Source organism: Diaphorina citri, unplaced genomic scaffold (assembly GCF_000475195.1).
Source record: "Diaphorina citri unplaced genomic scaffold, Diaci psyllid genome assembly version 1.1 scaffold42, whole genome shotgun sequence".
Classification (NCBI taxonomy): Eukaryota; Metazoa; Arthropoda; class Insecta; order Hemiptera; family Psyllidae; genus Diaphorina; species Diaphorina citri.
Window position 1 is genome coordinate 20175 of NW_007377479.1, and position 11092 is coordinate 31266.

Below are 11092 nucleotides of genomic sequence, written 5' to 3' on the forward strand. Positions count from 1 at the left end.
TTCTTATACCTACCCTTTTATACGTAGGTATACTTCTCTCTTCAAGTTTTCCTTCTCTGCATCTTTTACCTCCTAACAAATAGGAAGAGAAAGAGAGGGTGGGAGTCCTGCTTGTAGAAAGACAAATTCGTATATTACTCGTATGTACTAATTAAAACTGTGTCTTACTAATTTACTAAAATAAATATGGAATTAAAAGTAGAAAAAAAAAGTCAGCCTAGTTAGCTTAGTTGGTAGTGCGTCTGCCTTGTAAGCGCTGGGCTGCGGGTTCGATTCCCGCCCGGGGCGGATTTTATCCTGATGGGATAATGTTCGTTCTCGGAACGGCTGGGTTTCTCCTATCCTGTCTTCCTTCTCTCTTCGATTTCGGGACGATAAGACCATAGCAGTTACCCTCTGTCAAACCTCTTAAAAATAATAATAATAATAAATAAATAACGTAACTTCTTCATTTTTTTTCGAAAATTATCTTTATCCCTATTTGAAATCACGAAAAACCAATGGATCTGAGAGTCCAATGTTAATCGTCAGCCAACCTAGTTAGCTTGGTTGGTAGCGCGTCTGCCGTAAGCGCTAGGCCGCGGGTTCGATTCCCGTCCGGGGCGGATTTTATCCTGAACGGATGAGGTTTGTTCTCGGAACGGCTGACTTTTTTCTATCCTGTCTTCCTTCTCTGTTCGCTTTTGGAACGATAAGACCTTAGCTGTTATAGTTCCCTCTATAAAACCTCAAATTACGTTCTTCCATTAGATGTGCGATATGAAAACTTCATTGTGAGTTTGGTTTTAATATTACTTATAGGTGCATCACTATCTACAGTATCTATACTACAAGTTCTTCACATTGCACTCACTGTACAGACCTCATTTCACACAACACCAGTTTTAAATTTAAAATACCTACTATACTGGTAGAAGAAAACCACCTGTTCTGAGAATAAACATTGTTTAGGATAATATCCACCCTGGGCGGGAATCTAACCCGCGACCTAGCGCTTACAAGGCGGGCGCTCCACTCTCCAAGCTAACTAGGCCGACTCATTTCTTTCGGATCGATTATGACCCGTGGGCAAATTGGCTTAAGGTGTGTACACACATAGTCGACGACCGTCGCGTAGATCGACTCTATCGATGTCGACTGAAACCATACACCCCGCCTCGACAACAATGATTCACCTCTTCGATCGACGGCTGTCGACTGTCGACTATGTGTGAGGCCAGCCACTCACTATCAGGTAGACCTGACATGTACGGCTGAAAAGGTCCGTCTGTCAGGTCTACCTGATACCAGATGAGCACATACACTATCAGGTAGACCTGATCAGGCCTACCTGATAGTGAGTGACTGGCCTGACACAGCTTTAAAGGTCGCATGTTAAGCCCTCTGTGAGAGACGTTTTTGCTGTCCGCAGCATTTTGCCCCCCCATTGCCCCTTGTTTGTGTTGTGCCCCACCCCCTACTTTCAGACACTGGACAAAAGAGACCACTTAAGTGTGACGTTCTTTTGGACACAAACATTGGTTTAACAGTTAACAAGCTAACTAGGCTGGCCAATGAGAATTTTAACTTAAATAAAGTTTAACTTTTGGGTCAAGCAATCTGATTGGTTGATTTCAAACCTTTTAGCCAATCTTATTGAAAGATTACAACTCAAAGTTTAAACTCTGGTTGTGGTCCTGGCCAATAAATTAATTAGATCAGCGCTTCCAAAACTTTTTTCCTATGTGGCCCCTTTGTTATATTGTATGTGATCTTCCCGGGAGTCGCGAAGTCCTTCACGGCCCTCCCGGGCGCCGCGGACCCCAGTTTGGGAATCACTGAAGCAACGGATCGAGTACTGGCGGAGATTACCGAAACGTTCCGACTGTTGCCGAATGCTCGTTGCCCTGGAGACGACGAGATGGTAGGGGGATAGAGTAGCTTTAGTTTCAATCTGTCACCAATTCATCATTTAATTTAATGATTTAGTCATCAATGTCATCATTCAATAGATCAGCTATTCTCAACCGGGGGTACGCGAGAGACCCTCCGAGGGCACAGGCAAAAAAAAATTGTAATGATGGACAAACGCAAATTTTGAATTTTCACGGCTAATCAGTGCAGTACGGTCCAAAAAAGTACTAAATTTTGACCTCAAGGTATTGAAGTACATATGTACTGATATTTTTCCAAAAAGCTCTGACTGCGTATAGAACTTAGTAGTAATGGTACACATCAACCTAGGTATGAGTACCCGGTACTCAATATGATGGTGACGGGGGTCCCTGAGATTAAATTCGGGTACCCAAGGGGTATGCGGGTTAGTCATCAATGTCATCATTCAATAGATCAGCTATTCTCAACCGGGGGTACGCGAGAGACCCTCCGAGGACAAAGGAAAAAAAAAAAATTGTAATGATGGACAAATGCAAATTTTGAATTTTCACGGCTAATCAGTGCAGTACGGTCCAAAAAGTACTAAATTTTGACCTCAAGGTATTGAAGTATCTACTGATATTTTTCAAAAAGCTCTGACTGCGTATAAAACTTAGTAGTAATGGTACACATCGACCTAGGTATGGGTACCCGGTACTCAATATGATGGTGACGGGGGTCCCTGAGATTAAATTCGGGTACCCAAGGGGTATGCGGGCTAAAAAAAGGTTGAGAACCGCTGCTGAATAGATTATCATTATCTTAGTTAGAAACTTCCTAGGTGTCCCTCCTATATAAATCATCTGTTTTCCCACCGTCACGTCATTTCATTTCTTAATAGATAAGGTCGTAGATCTAGTGCTTTTTTGTACTTTTGGTTTAATTCTCTAAGCAGAAGGTATAAATACAAATAAAAAAAAACTAAGCAGAAGGTAATTTTTTGGGAGACACAGTACAATCACACATACCACGCTGGTATGCGGGCTAAAAAAAGGTTGAGAACCGCTGCTGAATAGATTATCATTATCTTAGTTAGAAACTTCCTAGGTGTCCCTCCTATATGTATAAATCATCTGTTTTCCCACCGTCACGTCATTTCATTTCTTAATAGATAAGGTCGTAGATCTAGTGCTTTTTTGTACTTTTGTTTTAATTCACTAAGCAGAAGGTACTTTTTTGGGAGACACAGTACAATCACACATACCACGCCAAAGAACTTCAATTACGTTTACAAACTCGCAACAGTATAAACTTTTGTATCTCTACCCAAGTGTTAGCTTAGTTAACATCTACCTAGGTAGCTCAAAACTTCACTGAACACACATGAAAACCAGAAAAATCGACCTTCATGTTTTCGGTTGTTATTAACAGCTAGATTACACTAGGCCAGTAGGCAGTACAGCTACAGACTGTGTAATCCATAACAGGGAAGAAAAAATCTTAGGGTTCTTATGGCGGATAGGAAACATCACCATCGACGAAGTAAACGACTCAACAAGGTATGTATCTTGTTGTTGTAGCGGCTTTAGCTATGGCCCAAAGGTGATGACTAATAGAGAAAATATCTCTTTTATGAGCCATACACCACGGTGATGGTCTCTAGCCATGTTTAATTGGATCGTCCTGAACCACAGTCAACCATTGTGAGGACTTGCGCTTGTTCTTACAAGGTATGTATCAACCTAGCCGGTGGATTGGAGGGTTTTGGGTTCGAATCCTGGCAGATTTTCAGGGATTTATCTACCCAGGTCAATTATAAAATGCACATGAACATGTGTCGTCGCCTTATGGCGGATAGGAAACATCACCATCGACGAAGTAAACGACTCAACAAGGTATGTATCTTGTTGTTGTAGTCTTCGGATTTTTGAAACACTTCTTCCCACTTCTTTTGCATGATTTTCACTCGTATGTCTTTATTTTTGCATTACTTGCATGCTTGCACGACATTTTGCATGAATTTAAGACGAAACCAAATCTTCGGATTTTTGAAACACTTCTTCCCACTTCTTTTGCATGATTTTCACTCGTATGTCTTTATTTTTGCATTACTTGCATGCTTGCATGAATTTAAGACGATATTTTGCATGAATTTAAGACGATACCAAGAGTCGATCCCATCTGTACCTCTCCTTGTCGTCCAAACCCTTGATCAAACCGCGTAAAATACGTGAGTAAATACTGTAGATTATACTTCTTGGGCCAGCCACTCACTATTAGGTAGACCTGAGAGGTACACCTGATCAGGTCCGCCTGTCAGGTCTACCTGATACCTGATAGGAGGCTCCCTTTGCCCCGGGCTCCTCAACGGGCCCACTAGCTATTCCGTATATAGTTAAAACTACCTATTATTCTTGCTTGTAAAAAAAACGAAAAACTGGTGCAAGAAAGGCCAACTGCTGGAATCGGCCCTACGCTTCGGCTAGGTTAGGCTGGGAACTGCCCTGGCCTATCCATTTATGTCTTCTATCTTGTAGCATTTTCCAGATCTGTCTTTGTTCACCAACCAATTCCAAAACTCTCTCGTTGCTCATCCTCTCCGTCCACTTAATCTTCATCATTCTCCTCCAACACCACATCTCGAATGGTTCAATTTTGTCCTGCTCACGTTTTCCAATTGTCCAAGTTTCCGAACCGTACAACGCCATACTCCATACCAATGTCTTGATTAGCTTACTTTCCTTCCTGTAAAATGAGGAGAGTAAAATAAATAATAGACCACTAGGCGAGATTAACGCCGGAGGCGTCCTCTACCACCTAAAACTTAGAGCTCCATTATTATGTGGTCAAATTCTTAAATATGTGAGGATAAAATTTTATGCCTCGGCTGGGATCGACCCACGTCCTATTTACCAGGTGAGCGTCTGGGCCACTTCGCCACCGAGGCCGGATTAACGAATAACGCCTACGAATTATCTGACTGGATATATTACGAGTTCCAATAATCCCATTTTCCACAGATGACATCAGTAAATGATTTGTAGAGGCTTAACAGGGCTGTTGGGGCCTAAAACGTAAGTTAGTGCAATCCACATTATGCGTTCCAAAAATTCTTGCGCTTGTTCTTACAAGGTATGTATCAACCTAGCCGGTGGATTGGAGGGTTTTGGGTTCGAATCCTGGCAGATTTTCAGGGATTTATCTACCCAGGTCAATTATAAAATGCACATGAACATGTGTCGTCGCCTTATGGCGGATAGGAAACATCACCATCGACGAAGTAAACGACTCAACAAGGTATGTATCTTGTTGTTGTTGTTGTTGTTGTTGTTGTACCGGCTTTAGCTATGGCCCAAAGGTGATGACTAATAGAGAAAATATCTCTTTTATGAGCCATACACCACGGTGATGGTCTCTAGCCATGTTTAATTGGATCGTCCTGAACCACAGTCAACCATTGTGAGGACTTGCGCTTGTTCTTACAAGGTATGTATCAACCTAGCCGGTGGATTGGAGGGTTTTGGGTTCGAATCCTGGCAGATTTTCAGGGATTTGTCTACCCAGGTCAATTATAAGTTGCACATGAACATGTGTCGTCGCCTTATGGCGGATAGGAAACATCACCATCGACGAAGTAAACGACTCAACAAGGTATGTATCTTGTTTTAGCCAGCTTGTCACCGAACGGAGGGTAAAACCTTCGTCACTAAGAACCTTTTAGCAGTGATACAATGCCCACCATCGACAAAATTTGCACTCGTTTTTCGACTGCAAATATTTCAACGGGTTACTTTCTGGTGTTCTCGTGTTGACCCAGCACCTAAATGAGAAGCATTGTGTCTCTCCTCGCCCATCTGATGAGAGACATACTACGAGATGGGAATGCTACAACACACATCACAAGCGTCTAATGTAACAGTTGTTTTATTGTTACCTACGAATTGAAAACGGGGGTAAAATACTCTTTTTTCTCTAAAGAAACTTTGTTGGGGTTGATATGTACTAATACAGAGACCATCGACAAAATTTGCACTCGTTTTTCGATTGCAAATATTTCAACGGGTTACTTTCTGGTGTTCTCGTGTTGACCCAGCACCTAAATGAGAAGCATTGTGTCTCTCGCCCATCTGATGAGAGACATACTACGGGATGAGAATGCTACAACACACACCACAAGCGTCTAATGTAACAGTTGTTTTATTGTTACGAATTAAAAACGGGGGTAAAACACTCTTTTTTCTCTAAAGGAATCTAAAGAAACTTTGTTGGGGTTGATATATGTACTAATACAGAGATACAATCTCATTTCCAGGACGGTAGTAAACAGAGTCACGTGACGTTTCCTGGAATTCAACAGAACGGATCCGCCAAACAGTTTACGTCAGGTAAATTACATACGTGTTTCTCATATTTAATTTCTTACCTTATCGATTAATCTCAATCATTTTCTAATCCCAGAGGGAACTTTTTCGATTTTCTATTTGCATCGGAAATGAGGTTGATTGGATTTTATTTTAATTTTGCGGCTTAGTTTTAAGTTCGTTATCTTTTTCTTATATTTTAAGCCGTCATTTAAATAATTTAACTGTTTTCTCTTCTATTCAATCCTTTCCCAATTATTTTCATTCTTCAACAATTCAACGTCTTTGGTCCTTCTTTCTCTTTTTCGTCGTCCTCTTCTTTTTCTTATTGTTATTTTTCCTTGTCCTTTTCATATCCTTCTTCTTCATTTTCTTCCTCCTCCTATAGGTATGTATTTATGTCAATACTTATTGGGGAGCGGGTTAGCGCTCCGCCCCGCCAAGTCAAGAAAATTTGACAGCGCTAGCTTATAAATATTTGGGTATGCTTCAAAACAGGTTGGGTGTAGGCACCTTATACATATTTATGTATATGAACGTGTAAGCAGTCTCATTTAGACGGGGAGTCAAACAGGAAATCTTACAAGTCAACTATAAGTTTTTGTTGACTCGGGTTTAAACTTTCTAGCTAATTTACTACACGATAAGGTGGTATCTACATTCTACACGCGTTTCGTTAATACATAGGTAGACAGTAGACACCCGTACTAGACTTGACTAGACAGAAATGTATGTCATAAATATAATAGATACCTACTCCACCAATTTCAATTCTTGTATCTCTGCTCCCTCTCGATATCATTCCAATTTCCTTGTTTTCTTTGATTAACAGTAATCGGAACTTCAACAGTCCGTTAAATGATCTCTAGCCAACAAGCCATGTTTAATTGACTCGTCCTGAACCACAGCCAATCATTGTAGGGACTTGTGCTCGTTCTTTAAAAGCAGAGGAAACCCTTTGAAGAACTGCCAGCTAGTTAGGCTGGTTAGGTTTAGCTGTTAGCTGTTCTCCTCCCTGTTTATAGTTCCACAGCTAGGCACCAGTCTTCTCTCTTTTTAACGTCCCCTAGCCAGACCTTTAACGTCCCCTTGCCAGTTCCTTTTTTTTAATACACATCTAGGTACACACTCAAAAGTTCTAGAGAACTATCTGAGGCAATAACTGATTGTGTGGTCTGCAGTGTTCACACAGCAAAACCGAAGTTTTTGTTTTTAATTATCATCGCTTTTCACTCTTCCCCACAGGTGTAATACTGTTGACGGCCATCGTCAACCAGTTTCGAATCTACAAACTGACGCGGGTCGACAAGTTCGTCATGTGTTACGGGGGCCTGAGGGGGGCCGTAGCGTTCGCACTGGTTCTGCTCATTGATCCCAGAGTAAATTTTCTTGTTTCTCTCTCCAGACTACATTGACGAGGTGCTATTAGAGTCTGAAGTGTCCTCCAAAGACGGCAAGACTACGGAATGGGAATGTGGAGGCATCACGTTCTCTGCAAATCCTTCCTGTAAGTACTCACCAAGCACCAGAGTGCTTCCCTGCTTCCACAACCTGTATCAATATCGCACATCTATGACCGATCTTACCACAGGGGGTTTGAATCCCGGCCAGAGCGGAAATTTTCCAACCAGACTTTTCCGTTTTGGATAGGCATGGATCTAAAAGAATGTGCCTTGAGGTAATGCGAAAACTGTGCCGAGGTACAATCTTTTAAAACCTCCTTCTTTTTTATCAAAAAAAAAAGAAGTTAATCCAGAGTTTAAGAAATACTGGCCTGTGTAAATCAAATGGTTGACGTCAACGAAAACCCTCAACTCTCTGTGTTAACTCTCAGTGGTAAGCTGGTAAGATCGTTTTGTATCTCTACCCAAGTGTTAGCTTAGTTAACATCTACCTAGGTAGCTCAAAACTTCACTGAACACACATGAAAACCAGAAAAATAGACCTTCATGTTTTCGGTAGCTATTAACAGCTAGATTACACTAGGTCAGTAGGCAGTACAGCTACAGACTGTGTAATCCATAACAGGGAAGAAAAAATCTTCGGGTTTTTGAAACACTTCTTCCCACTTCTTTTGCATGCTTTTCACTCGTATGTCTTTATTTTTGCATTACTTGCATGCTTGCACGATATTTTGCATGAATTTAAGACGATACCAAAAGTCGATCCCATCTGTACCTCTCCTTGTCGTCCAAACCCTTGATCAAACCGCGTAAAATACGTGAGTAAACACTGTAGATTATACTTCTTGGGCCAGCCACTCACTATTAGGTAGACCTGAGAGGTACACCTGATCAGGTCCGCCTGTCAGGTCTACCTGATACCTGATAGTGAGTTGCTGGGCCTTCAGGATGAGCAGGGACGTTCGCAAGGAGGTTCCCTTTGCCCCGGGCTCCTCAACGGGCCCACTAGATTGACTAGATATTCCGTATTTAGTTAAAACTCTTCAGGATGAGCAGGGACGTTCGCAAGGAGGTTCCCTTTGCCCCGGGCTCCTCAACGGGCCCACTAGATATTCCGTATATAGTTAAAACTAACTATTATTCTTGCTTGTAAAAAAACAAAAAACTGGTGCAAGAAGAGCCAACTGCTGGAATCGGCCCTACGCTTCGGCTAGGTTAGGCTGGGAACTGCCCTGAATAATAATAATAATAAATAATAGACCACTAGGCGAGATTAACGCCGGAGGCGTCCTCTACCACCTAAAACTTAGAGCTCCATTATTATGTGGTCAAATTCTCAAATTTGTGAGGATAAAATTTTATGCCTCGGCTGGGATCGACCCACGTCCTTTTTACCAGGTGAGCGTCTGGGCCACTTCGCCACGATTAACGAATAACGCCTACGAATTATCTGACTGGATATATTACGAGTTCCAATAATCCATTTTCCAGAGATGACATCAGTAAATGATTTGTATAGGCTTAACAGGCTGTTGGGGCCTAAAACGTAAGTTAGTGCAATCCACATTATGCGTTCCAAAAATCCCAAAATAACAATGAAATACCTATGAAAAATGAATTAAATCAAGAATAATAAGAAGTTATGGTCCCTAAAAGTACAGAAGTACTTACAGGGGTCCCTAAAAGTACAGAAGTACTTACAGGGATGTTGAAGAATAATCATGTAAAGAATATTGTAAAGAAAGAATAAACTTATTATTATTATTATGTATTCGTTGTGCCGGTAAAGGTAACCTATCCATTTATGTCTTCTATCTTGTAGCATTTTCCAGATCTGTCTTTGTTCATCAAATTTTGTTCACCCAAAACTCTATCGTTGCTCATCCTCTCCGTCCACTTCTTCATCATTCTCCTCCAACACCACATCTCGAATCCTTCAATCCTGTCCTGCTCACGTTTTCCAATTGTCCAAGTTTCCGAACCGTACAACGCCACACTCCATACCAATGTCTTGATTAGCTTACTTTCCTTCCTATAAAATGAGGAGAGTAAAAAGTCGTTTTTTAGACTTGGTCCGCTCTGCCTTTTACCCATTTAGTTATGATTCAACCCTGAATTCGTATAGGTTCTTACCAGAGTTAAAATCAATAAAATAAAATAATTCCCGCATTCCTTACCTATCGATTTTCATTATGACTATTTTTTTTATTAATTTCTATCTTTTATTAATCTCTACTAATTTGTCTAGCCCCATTTTTGTTGTTGAAGAAAAATCCCATTTTCCACAGACGACATCAGTAAATGCGGTGAGGGGGTGAGTGAGCGAGAGCGTGGGGCCGTGGGGGGAGAAAAAGGAGGAGGGGGAGAGGCGCCCGTCCGCAAGGGCATCCTAAACAACAGGACCGCCAAGCCTCCCGCCCATTGCCTTCAAACACCGACTGAGCCGAAAAGCCTTCCCGCCATTTCCCCCATCAGCCGACGCCTGCCGCGCGATCTCACGAGAGAACTGAGTAGTAAGTAGAATGGCGTATAAAATCCCTAGTAGCGCTGTCAAACTTTCTTGAATTGGCGGGGCGGAGAGCTACCGCGCTCCTTAATATAGTTATTTATTATAGTGTATCCAGATCAATGTGACAGCAAAAAAATAGGCATTGTTGCCAAACATGTCACATGTGCAATAGTAGAGAATCTCTAAAAGGGGAAGCTATATTGCACAGTGCTTCCTCCGACAGTGTAACAAAGTCAGGTAAGGCGATATCCACCTTACCTGTTCTGGAATCCAACCTCTGAACTTAGAGCTACCTCTGCATTTTAGAAGAGAGAGTTTATCAAAAATAGACCTTTACCTGAATTGCAACAATGTAAGGATTTCCTGCAATCTGATTGGTTCCTTCATTTTGGGTTGATGACTCATTGCTGTCACATTGATCTGGATGAACTATAGCTATACGTCCTATGCCTACAAACATTACCTACCTACCTAGAATACATAATTACGTAGGTAGGTAAGTAAGTACCTATATTATTATTTCAAACTGTAATGTGCGTACCTAAGTAATCTACATAAAAAATGCTATCGATGTGGGTACAATACGTACCTGAGTCATGCAAGAGAAATACATTTTTATCATTAACATAAAATTAATTTACATTATCATTATCATTTATTATTATTATTATTATTATTATTATTATTATTATTATTATTATTATTATTATTATTATTATTATTATTATTATTATTATTATTATTATTATTATTATTATTATTATTATTATTATTATTATTATTATTATTATTATTATTATTATTATTATTATTATTATTATTATTATTATTATTATTATTATTATTATTATTATTATTATTATTATTATTATTATTATTATTATTATTATTATTATTATTATTATTATTATTATTATTATTATTATTATTATTATTATTATTATTATTATTATTATTATTATTAT

General features: G+C 40.2%; 1 protein-coding gene across 1 annotated transcript in view; it reads left to right on the forward strand.

Moving 5' to 3' along the window:
* Positions 1–10139, forward strand: part of LOC103513877 (sodium/hydrogen exchanger 2-like) — a gene marked incomplete at its 5' end in the record, with an annotated part of 25061 nt that extends 14922 nt beyond the window's left edge. Inside the window, 6 exons of the mRNA XM_026826937.1 lie at positions 1764–1903; positions 4987–5151; positions 5341–5505; positions 6167–6239; positions 7621–7722; positions 9907–10139. Coding sequence (XP_026682738.1) covers positions 1764–1903; positions 4987–5151; positions 5341–5505; positions 6167–6239; positions 7621–7722; positions 9907–10139 — 878 coding nt within the window. The remainder of the gene's footprint in view (positions 1–1763; positions 1904–4986; positions 5152–5340; positions 5506–6166; positions 6240–7620; positions 7723–9906) is intronic.
* Between the last annotated feature and the right edge of the window lie 953 nt (positions 10140–11092).